The following is a 12,240-nucleotide window of genomic DNA, read 5'->3' as shown; positions in this document are numbered from 1 at the left end:
GTTTGATTTGTTGCTCACAGAATGATAACGGCATTTTTTTTTTCTTCATTGGTGGAGATTTCCTGGAAGTTTTAGGATATTTTCACTTTAATTTTTCCTAGGCACTCTGATTTTACTTATGTCCCTCACCCTTGCTTTCCCTCCATTCCGCACTGCAACAGTAACTTGCTCCAGGCTCACTTTGCTCTAGTGTCTAGGAGATCTGTCTGCCACCAGAACTATGATTCCCAGCATTCCTGGTGCTTCCCGTGCTCTGGGCTTCCACTTTCGGTACTGGGGCTGCCAGCAGAACTACTATTCCCAGAATTCCTGGTGATCCCGGCAATGGGAGCGACTGAGGGAGCCATGGCCCCCCAAGCCTCCAACTCTCCCGCTCTGCTCTCCAACCAGCAAGCAAGGGAGCCACATCCCCCCGAGGAAGCAACCGAGGGAGCGACATCCCCCCCAATCTGCCAGCTCTCCCACTTCTGCTCTCTACCAGGCATCTGTGTATGCAAATTAACCCACCATCTTTGTTAGGTTAATTTGCATATTCACTCCTAATTGGCTAGTGAGTGTAGCAAAGGGATGATCAATTTACATGTTTCTCTTTTATTATATAGGAGGATAACTAGAGGCACGGTGCATGAAATTCATGGGGGGGGTGTACCTCAGGCCAGCCTGCACCCTCTCCAATCTGGGACCCCACGGGGGATGTCTGAAGCAGGTTTAGTCCCATTTCCTGTGGGATCGGGCCTAAACCTGCAGTCCGGACATCCCTCTCACAATCCTGGACTGCTGGCTCCCAACTGCTCACCTGCCTGCCTGCCTGATCAGCCCCTGCTTCTGCCTGCCAGCCTGATCACCCCCTAAGCACTCCCCTACCAGCCTGATTGATGCCTAACTGCTTCCCTGCCAGCCTGGTCGCCCCCAACTGCCCTCCCCTGCCGGCCATCTTGTGGCTGTGGGCACCGCCATCTTTGAGGGCAGGACAGTCAATTAGCATATTCCCTCCTTATTGGCTGTGGGCTCTGCCACCTTTGTGATGGTGTGAGGGTCAATTAGCATATTCCCGCTTTATTAGATAGGATGTTGAGATATGATCCCTCTATTCCTGCTTTGCTGAGAGTTTTTATCAAAAATGTGTGTTGAATTTTATTGAATGTTTTTTCTAAATCTAATGATATGATTATGTGATTTTTGTCTTTCAATTTGTTTATGTGATGTATCATGTTTATTGATTTGCAAATATGGTACCAGCCTCACAACCCTGGAATAAATCCCACTTGGTCATGGTGTATGGCGGTGGTTCTCAACCTTCTGGCCCTTTCAATACAGTTCCTCATGTTGTGACCCAACCATAAAATTATTTTCATTGCTACTTCATAACTGTAATGTTGCTACTGTTATGAATCATAATGTAAATATCTGATATGCAGGATGGTCTTAGGCGACCCCTGTGAAAGGGTCGTTCAACCACCAAAGGGGTTGTGACCCACAGGTTGAGAACCGCTGGTGTATGGTCTTTTTAATATATTGCTGGATCCAATTTGCTAATATTTTATTGAGGATTTTAGTATCTATGTTCATCAGGAATATTGGACTGTAATTCTCTTTCTTTGTAGTGTCTTTATCTGGTTTTGGAATTAGGATAATTCTGGCCTCATAAAAAGAGTTTGGAAGTGTTCCTTCCTCTTGGATTTTCTGAAATGGTTTGAGGAGTGTAGGTGTTAGTTCTTCTTTGAATGTTTGGTAAAACTCCCCTGTGAAGTCATCCATACTCAGGCTTTGTTTACTGGGAGTGTTTTGGTTACTGCTTCTATTTCATCAGTTGTTATTGGCATATTCAGGTTTTCTGATTCTTCCCGATTCAGTTTTAGAAGGCCATATTTTTGTAGGAATTTGTCCATTTCATCCACATTGTCCAGTTTGTTGGCATATAGTTGTTCACATTATTTTCTTACAATCCTCTGAATTTCTGTGGTGTCAGTTGTTACTTCAATGCTTTCATTTCTGATTTTACTTATTTGGTTCCTTTCTCTCAGTTTCTTCATGAGTCTGGCTAATGTTCATCAATCTTTTTTAACTTTTCAAAAAGCCAACTCTTGGTTTTATTGATCTTTTGTATTGTTTTGTTAGCATCTGTGTCATTTATTTGTGCTCTAATCTTTAGTCCTTCCTTCTGTCCACTTACTCTGGGCTTTACTTGTTGTTCTCTAATTTTTTAAGTTGTAGGGTAAAATAGTTTATTATTAATTTTTCTTGTGTGTGTGTGTGTGTGTTTTGAGGTAGGCCTGTAGTGCTAAGAAACTCCCTCTCAGAACTGATTTTTTGTTGAGAACTGGGGTTGTTGTGTGTTCATTTTCATTTGTTTCCAGGAAGTTTTTTATTTCTTTCTTGATCTCCTTGGAAACACATTTATTGTTTAATAATATGCTATTAGCCTCCATATGTTTGAATGTTTTTGGGTGTTTTTACTGTAGTTGGTTTTTAACTTGATTCTACTGTGGTCTGAGAAGATACTTGATATGAGTTCAATCTTCTTGAACTTGTAGAGACTTGTTTTGTGTCCTAACATGTGGTCTATCTTTGTGAATGACCCTTGTGCACTTGAGAAGAATGTGTATTCTGCAGCTTTGGGGTGACATGTTCTATAAATGTCAGTTAAATCCGTCTGATCCAGTGTATAATGTAGAGTCACTGTGTTCTTGGTAATTTTTTGTCTAGAAGATCTATCCAGTGAGGTCAGCAGGGTGTTAAAATCCCCTACTATGATAGTATTGCTGTCAATCTCTTCTTTAAAGTCCTCTAGAAATTATCCTATATAATAAAAGCCTTATGTGCAAATCGACTGAACGGTGGAACAACCAGTGGCTATGACATGCACTGAACACCAGGGGGTATATACTCAACGCAGGAGCTGCCCCCAGCCCGCAAGCCCCAAGCCAGCCAAGGCAGGTGCCAGCAGGGGCCCCCCGATTACCCCACCAGTCACCCCACAGATCAGCCCTAATCAGCCAGGCCTAGGGACCCTACCTATGCACGAATTTTGTGCACCGGGCCTCTAGTTTTATATATTTAGATGCTCCTTTGTTGAGTGCATATATGTTTACCAGGGTTATAGTCTCTTGTTGGATCGATCCTTTTAGGATTATGTAGTGACTTGTCTCTCGTGATGGCGATTCCCCCAAGTCAAAATCACCTGGATGGCACAGGTCTGTTGGAGAAAGATGCTTTCCGTAGCATGAGGGAATGACTCAGCAAAGGAAACTGGAGTGGCTGCCCTCCGAACACAACAACAGCGCCCCCAACCCTGGACTCTCCTGACAAGGCTCTAGTCCACCCTGTCCTCCCTCTACTGGAGTCCAAAATGAGTGGCTGCACTCAAAATGTTGTGTTGGCCCTTTAAGAGGGTGCCTGCCTTTCCAGCCGTCTCTCACTGCCAGACAGCAATCCTGCTGCTTTTCACAGCCAGGTGTCAGGTGGGCACCTTTCTCTGCTTGGTGCTCTGGGCTGGGGAGCCCACCTGGGGGTTTAGACCTCAGGGTTCTCAGTGGGAACCAACCACAGCTGAGATATTCCTCCAGACCTTCAGCTGCTGACTGTGGTTCTCCATCCACTGCTTTCCCATCCCCACCCTTCCTACCAGTCTCTGTGCTATCTTCACTTTCCACTCTTTGTTATAAAGTTTCTCTCCAGCTAGTCTTCAGTTGACTTTTCAGGGTGGTTTTTCTGTATTTCAGTTGTATTTCCAGTTTAGTCAATATTTGCTTTATATAGTAGGTGTACCGGCTAATAATGCGGATTTTGTAATCAAAGAAAACACAGTAATTTCAAGAGAAACATTAAAAGTGCTTTATTCAAAGTAATGTCCATCGCTAGCTACACATTTCCCCCATCTTTCAGGTAATTTGTGGATACCGTCCCAATAGAACTTTTCTTGTTTTGAGGCAAACCATTCAGAGACCCAATTTTCCACTTCTTCGTACGTTTTGAAGTACTGCTCAGAAAGTACATGTGCCATCGATCAGAACAAGTGGTAATCCGAAGGATCAAGGTCTGGTGAATATAGCAGGTGGGTTAATACTTCCCAGCCAACATCTTTTAACGTGTCTTTAACTGGTTTTGAAGTGTGTGATGGTGCATAATCACGAAGCAAAATTACTTTGCTGTGTCTTCTGGAACATTCTGGTCATTTCATGATCAAAGCATGGTTCCAATTGATTATTTGTTGTCGGCAGCGATCAGTATTAATGGTTTCACCTGGTTTTAGAAACTCATAATACACCACACCTTCCTGACCCCACCAAACGCAGAGCAATGTCTTCTTTCTGAAGCAATTTGGCTTTGCAGTCAATGTTGATGGTTGACCTGGATCAACCCATGATTTTGTGCGTTTGGGATTCTCAAAATAAATCCACTTTTCATCGCCAGTCACAATTCGATGCAAAAAAGACTTTCTTTTGTGCTATTGAAGCTACATTTTACTGATGACTTTTTGGTTTTCCATTTGTCTTTCATTCAGTCGATGTGGCGCCCGTTTTCCTTTCTTTAAAATCTTTCCCACTGCTTGTAAATGACCAGAAATTGTTTGCTGAGCAACGTTTAATCTTTCTGCGAGTTGTTTTTTGAGTTTGACACGCATCTGCATCCAATAATGCTTGTAATCGTTGGTCTTCAAACTTTTTCGGTTGACCTGGATGTTCTTTGTCTTTCACATCAAAATCATCACTTTTAAAGCGTTTAAACCAGCATTCAAAAGTATCTTGAGATGGAACATGTTCACCTTCCCGAAGTATATTTCAGCAGCACTTTTCTTCAAAATAAAGTAATGAATTAAAACTTCTCATAAATGCTTTTTGGCACAAAATTTGACATATTTAAGCATAAAAATACCTATGATGTTAACACCTTCAGCAAATTTGACATATGAAGTTTGAAGCTTGCTGTCAATACAACAAAATAGCATACATATCAAATGCATATATATCAACATATGTGTAACTCCATCTATTGAAAAAAATCCGCATTACTAACTGGTATACCTAGTATTTAGGTGCTCCTGTATTGGATAAATATTTATAAGGGTTATATCCTCTTGTTGGATTGATACCTTGATCATTATGAAAAGTCCTTCTTTGTCTCCTATTATATCCTTTGTTTTAAAATCTATTTTGTCTATTTTTTTTTTCCCAATGGCCAGGGAAGTTTTATTAGAGTTTGGATTGTCACCGGGTGGGTTGACATGGGTCTCTTACCACCCTCACAGCAATTCCAAAGTTTCTCTGTAAACGTCTTTATCTCTAAAATAAACAACCACTCCTCCCCCCTCCAAAAAACCCCCAAAAAACCCAAACTATAAGTGGTGCTGTTTCTTTCTTATATGGCTCAAATAATTAAAATTTTTGGTAGATATACAAAAATCTGAGTTTTGTTTTTTTAAATTAAGTGCTCGCCTTCAATCTTTTTTTCCCCTTTATTGATTAAGATATTACAAATGTGTCCTTATCACCCCCAATGTCTCCTCTCTTCACTGATACAGCTCCTAAGGCATTGGAAATTAAAGGGAAAATAAACAAATGGGACTATATCAAAATAAAAAGCTTCTGCACAGCAAAAGAAACCATCAACAAAACAACAAGAAAGCCCACTGCATGGGAGAACATATTTGCCAATGTTATCACCGGTAAGGGTTTAATATCCAACATTTACAGGGAACTCATACAACTTAACAAAAGGAAGAGAAACAATCCATCCAATCAAAAAATGGGCAAAGGACCTAAACAGACACTTTTTGAAAGAGGACATACATAAGGCTGAGAGACATATGAAAACATGCTCAAAGTCACTAATCATCTGAGAGATGCAAATCAAAAGGACAATGAGGTACCATCTCACACCTGTCAGATTGGCTATCATCAACAAATCAACAGACGACAAGTGCTGGAGAGGATGTGGAGAAAAAGGAACCCTAGTTCACTGCTGGTAGGAATGCAAACTGGTGCAGCCACTGTGAAGAACAGTATGGGGTTTCCTCAAAAAACTAAAAATGGAATTTCTATTTAACCCAGTTATCCCACTTCTAGGAATATTTTCTCTAATATTAAGTATTGCTAGCTTAGCTCATTTTTTTCAAATTTCCATTTCCATGAAATATCTTTTTCCATCCCTTTACTTTCAGTCTGAGGTGATTTTCCAACTGAAATGGGACTCTTGTAGACAGCATTCGTATAGGTCTTGTTTTCTTATCCATTCGGCCACGTTACAGATTTGATTGGAGCATTTAATCCATTTATACTTAAAGTTATTATTGATAGGTATATAGCCATTTTATTAGTCATATTTATGTCCTTTTTCGCCTTATTCTTCTTAGAAAAGCCCATTTAACATCTCTTATAGCATGGGTTTGGTGGTAATAAATTCCTCTAACTTTTTATCTGGCCAGCTCTTTATCTTGACTTAAATTTTAAGTGATAACCTTTCTGGATAGAGTAGTCTTGGCTGTAGGTCCTTGCTTTTTATCACTTTGAATATTTCCTCCCAATCCATTATGGCCGGCAAAACTGTTGAGAAATCAGCTGACAGTCTTATGGGAGCTCTGTTGCATTTAACTAATTGCTTTTCTTTTTATGTTTTTAAGATTTTCTATCGTTAACATTTGGTATTTTAATTATGATGTGCCATGGTGTGGGACTCTTTGGGTCCATCTGTGCTTCTGGACTTGTATGTCTGTATTTTTTGCCAGGTTAGGGAAGTTTTCAGTCACTATTTCTTCAAATAAGTTTTCAAAGCCCTTACTATTTCTCTTCTCTTTCTGGTACACCTATGAAACAAATGATGTTATTCTTAATATCCCTTAAACTATCCTCTTTTAAAATTCCTTTTGCTGTTCTGATTGAGTGTTTTTCACTACCTTATCTTCCATAATATATACATTTTCCATCCTCTTAGCTTTAACCTATTTAACCGATTTTCATCAAGCCTAAAAAGTAATTGGTCTTTATTTCTTTATATATAAATGTGCCTGTGCCTCCCTGGACACATACTGATCTGCTTGACATTTTTATTAGCCTTTTGTGTGTGCATGTGTTTCATTTTGGATACTTTCTAGAACTATGTTTTTAAGATCATTCATTTTTTCTGTAATGTCTAGTGTGCTATTCATCCCTTATCATGTAATTTTTTATCTCACATTGTAGTTTTCATCTTTAAAAGTTTGATTTGAATCTCTAGTATATTTCTTCTACCTTTTCAAACACATGAATATATTTATAGTAACTTTTTAAAATATATTTTATTGATTTTTTTATAGAGAGGAAGGGAGAGGGATAGAGAGTTAGAAACATTGATGAGAGAGAAACATCGATCAGTTGCCTCCTGCACATCTCCCACTGAGGATGTGCCCGCAACCAAGGTCCATGCCCTTGGCCGGAATCGAACCCAGGACCCTTCAGTCCGCAGCCCAATGCTCTATCCACTGAGCCAAACCGGTTAGGGCTATAGTAACTTTTAATAACCTACTTAGTAATCATGTCAGTTGAACCATTTTTGCATTGGTCTCAATAGACTGATTTTTCTCATCATTATGGGTCAACTCTTCCTGCTTGGGAGCCAGGTAAAAACTCTCAAGCACCATTAGGTGTTCTGGGAAATGGTAAATTACTGCAGATAGTATTGATTCTCTTGGAAATGCTTGTTCCGTGGGATCAATGCTGCTATTAGCTTAGGGTGAATTTTTTCCCCTCTGCTGTGACAGTGTCCTGAGAACTCTGCCTGATTCTCTATGAAGCAGAGGTTTTCCACTCTGATCGGTGGGCACACAAACTCTGCCGCCCAGGCTTTTTCAAGCCCCAGTGATTTTTCCCTTCCTCGTAGTTGTTTCTCCAGCGTCAAGCAGTTTATTCATGCAGAGATGCTAGTCAGTACTCAGTACTCAGTGGAAGACTAGAGGTCTCTGGTGGCTTTCTGCGTAGCTCTCACCTTTCTGTACTCTGACCTGCAGACTCTTGCCTCTCTGGTGTCTCCAGGCCTCCAGGTCTGTCTTTTCAACTGAGGCAGACTGTGGGGCTCAGCCTGGGCCCTCCCTGGGCTGTAGCCTAGGAAGGAACTCCCTCTAGGCAATAAGCAGGGGCTCACCTTGGGTTTTGTGGCCCTCACCCCGCCCCCAGATCCCTGTCTTGTGCTGTTCCATGTCTAATATTTAAAAATGGTGTTTCAAGTTTTTGGTCAATTTTCAGGTGGGAAGGTATATGTGGTCTATTACTCCATCTTGGCTGGCAGTAAAAGTCAGACTTGATAAGTCTTGTTACCAAATTGGAATGGCTGGTAGTTCTCTCAGAAGTGACCATGACCCGTCCTTCAACTTCTCTGGGAGCCGCCCCTTCATGGATCCACTCTGATCACTAGTTGTCTAACTGGCAGGAGTGCTGGTAATGCAGGAATAGAAACCCCCACAAAAGAGTGCTCCTATTCTTTTTTTTTTTTTTAATATATTTTATTGATTTTTTACAGAGAGGAAGGGAGAGAGATAGAGAGTTAGAAACATCGATGAGAGAGAAACATCAATCAGCTGCCTCCTGCACATCTCCTACTGGGGATATGCCCGCAACCCAGGTACATGCCCTTGACCGGAATCGAACCTGGGACCTCTCAGTCCGCAGGCCGACGCTCTATCCACTGAGCCAAACCGGTTTCGGCAAGTGCTCCTATTCTTAACCTCTAGGTGATGCACCATATGGCAGAATGGAAAAAAGATGTCAGTGGGGGGAAAATGTCAGGGAATGATATTTGTACAGAGGCAAAGAACCCAGGGTGGCAACTCTGTTTTTGCTATAATCATTATAGGTTTTTACGGAGAAGCTCACAATATTTGGCTGGACTTGACACTGGTCATCTCCACTTTATATACATTTGGGTGGTGGCACTGTCATAGGGAAGGCCTTCTTTGCCTCCAGTACACAATCCTCTCTTCAGATGCCCTTGGGGTCCCCACAGCCTTCCCGAGGTTTGGAAGCAGATAGGAGCGCCTGGATGTCAGCAGGCCACTCTCACCCAGGAAGGCTGAGTCACATGCTTAGAGGGTCACTGGTTATTTCCTAAGGTCCCACCACGGTTGCGGGCTGACAGGCTCTGTGCCACTGTTGGCCCTTTGAGCTCTCAAAGTCCCTCCAGGGCAGTTTGAAGTTTTACTGTTTGTAGCAGCAGCACCTGGAGCCTTTCCCATCCCTGGCCTTCACCAGCCAAAGTGCTGTTTTCTGAAATATAACAGGTTTGTTCTGGTTGACAGAGATGATCAAAGGGGCTGTGAGGAGTGGGACACACTTGGAGGATCCTAGGTCCTGAGGATGGCTGGGGTTTCAGGTTCTCCTCCTCATTCCTTGGCTGCATGCAGAGGGCAGTTGATCAGAGCACTGCCAGGGAGGGAACCTGGGAAGAGTGCAAGGGAGGAACTGCAGCTCAGACAGAAAACGGACACTGCACAAACCCTCTGCAGGTCAGAGTGTATGGCGGGGTGGTCCTCCAACAAAGCCCCTGTAATCACCTTTGAAGGGTTTCTCTTTACCTGTCCCTGCACCTGACTTCACAGAGCCTGGACATCCTGCCCGACGACACTACTGTCACGGTCTTCTCACCCAGAGCACTGAGGTGTTTCTCAACTACGCTTCTCAGCTCCCCCACGTGCAGGGCCCTGTGCTGCTCTTGAGACCAGCTAATTAAGAGTTACTTTTGCCCCTTACCTCTTTATAATTGATGCTACTTCCCCTTATTATGATTTTTAAAAATATATTTTTTATTGATTTCAGAGAGGAAGGGAGAGGGAGAGAGAGAGAGAAACATCATTGAACGGCCGCCTCTGCATGCCCCCACACTGGGGATGGAGCCCGCAACCCAGGCATGTGCCCTTGACCAGAATCAAACCGTGACCTCCTGGTTCCTAGGTTGACACTCATCCACGGAGCCATGCAGCAAGGCCCCCATTATTTTTATATAGTGCAATTATGTCCCTCCCTCAACAATAAAATTATAAAGCTATTAGAGAATAAAGAACAACAAAGAAGAGCAGGGAAAATGGATTTAGATAGCGTCGGTAACAAAATGACTTGGCAGACAGGTGGAAAGAAATCTCCTGAGGACCTTGGAAATTCTACAACTCAGTGCTCCAGAGAAGGGCAAGCTGACCCAGGCCCCACGTCTGACCCACCGCCTGTTTTGATAAACAGAGGCTTATTGGCGTAGAGTCACACTCATCTGTGTACAGACTGTCTGCTTTCGTGCTACAATGGCTTTGGGGAGTAGTTATGACAGAGAACACATGACCCGTGAAGCCTAAAATATTTACTGTCTGGTCCTTTATAGAAAAAGTCTGCTCTTGCCTGGTCAGGAAACAAAAGTATTAGAAGTCTGATTTTGATGGAAAAATTCTGAATTCTGACTTGGCAGTAATACTGAAGCACAGATTCCATATATCATATGTGATATTTCTCAAAGACTGCTACTGAGGCATATAGGCAATTATTAGTCAGTTTTCAGATGTAAAAATTTGGTCATCATTAACTCGGGAATTGTTTCATTCTCATTTTAGAAACTAGATGGTGAAAACGCAAGCATGAAGTTTGCAGGTTTGTCTTGTGTCTTTCTGCTTATCATTTTTCAAATTGACTTTGTACAAAATGATGAAAGTCCTAGGAAGCAAAGGAGGAAGATGTATTACAGAAGACTGAAGAAAAGTTCTTCACCTAACCACAGGTCCAACAGACAGCCTAGAATTCAGCAAACAACAGTGGTGATGCCAGCAGCGGCACTTCCCGTGGTTAACTTGCATTCTAGAACGGAGGAGGAGTTTGAATCCTTTATAAGTTTTCCTGGAGTAGAATCGAGCTACAATGTGCTACCAGGTAAGAAAACAGTACTAGAGAGAGAGAGAGAGAGAGAGAGAGAGAGAGAGAGAGAGAGAGAAGAGAAGAGAAGAGAAGAGAAGAGAAGAGAAGAGAAGAGGAGAGGAGAGGAGAGGAGAGGAGAGAGAGAGAGAGAGAGAGAGAGAGAGAACTTCCATGAAGATAATTTTTAAAAATCAAACTTATCTTTTGGTTTAATCTACGAAGAAATTTTGAATTAATTTTAAAAATCATGCATAGAATCCATTTATAAAAGTATTGGAAAATAGATAAAGTAATTAGTTGTCCTACAACTATATTTATAAAACCATAGTTACTATTTTGTTTTATTTCTTTCTAGCCTGTTTACTATGCAATGTATTTTAGTTGTAATCATAACAAAGATAATATACATATAAATTTGTAAACTGCTTTTAACTTTCTATATTACCTAAGATATAGAAATAAATGATACAGATGATTCTATAAAAATGGATATTAATTTTAAATCAATTTTTTTCAACAAAAAATGGAATTAAGCTATTTTATTTTATATAGACTAAATTACTGAAGTTTTTTATAATTTAATTAAAAAATTATTTTCCTTTATTTCAGAGAGGAAGGGAGAGGGAGAGAGAGATAAAAACATCAACAATGAGAGAGAAACACTTATGTTTCTGCAGGCCCCACACTGGGAATCAAGCCCACAACCCAGGCATGTGCCCTGACTAGGAATCGAATCGTGACCTCCTGGTTCACAGGTCAATGCTCAACCACTGAGTCACACCAGCAGGCCTAAATTATTGAATTTTTAAAGGCTGGAAAGATTGGAAATTCTGTCAAATATTTCAACTAGCCATTTTTAAGAACACTTTAGTATAATGATTTCAAAGTCCACATTTTTGCAGATTTAGAAGAAAAAAATAATTATATTGTATATATTACCTTTACATAAAATTTCAAAAGACTTAAGGCAATAACACCACATAATATTCTGTGGCCAACACTTCACATATTGTCTCAAGGAAACCAAATGCTTCTACATGATGGATGGTATTTCTACGAAGTTAACGGAAATAACAAAATGTCCATGAAAATATACAACTTAGGTCACATTTACAGGATGACCAGGAAGAGTCAAAGGCATGATGCTGACACTGTCCCCAGCTGCTCAAGCGCGAGGAGCCCCGCGTCCCTAGCGAGGAGGACCGACACCCACCACTCGCAGCGCAGTGGTGGAGAGCAGTGTGCGTGATGTGATCTCAAAGCTGCTTACAAATATGTAATGGAGGCAAGTTTGCATAAAAACACATAGATATATAAACATTTCTCAATTGTCCTAAAATGCTTTCCAGTGGTTTTATAGCACTTTTTAAAAAATTGCAGC

The 12,240-nt window shown here is 41.2% G+C and overlaps 2 protein-coding genes across 3 annotated transcripts in view; one reads left to right on the top strand and one right to left on the bottom strand.

Moving 5' to 3' along the window:
- Positions 1–12,240, bottom strand: part of CENPP (centromere protein P) — a gene marked incomplete at its 5' end in the record, with an annotated part of 260,881 nt that overhangs the window by 44,208 nt on the left and 204,433 nt on the right. The window lies entirely within an intron of this gene.
- Positions 1–12,240, top strand: part of ECM2 (extracellular matrix protein 2) — a 68,341-nt gene that overhangs the window by 14,347 nt on the left and 41,754 nt on the right. Inside the window, exon 2 of the mRNA XM_081103204.1 lies at positions 10,562–10,874. Coding sequence (XP_080959330.1) covers positions 10,586–10,874 — 289 coding nt within the window. The 5' untranslated portion in view covers positions 10,562–10,585. The remainder of the gene's footprint in view (positions 1–10,561; positions 10,875–12,240) is intronic.

This window comes from Myotis nattereri (genome assembly GCF_964212035.1).
Source record: "Myotis nattereri genome assembly, chromosome: 12".
NCBI classification, from domain to species: Eukaryota; Metazoa; Chordata; class Mammalia; order Chiroptera; family Vespertilionidae; genus Myotis; species Myotis nattereri.
Note: the sequence above shows the minus strand (reverse complement) of the source record. Positions and strands in the feature narration are given on the sequence as shown.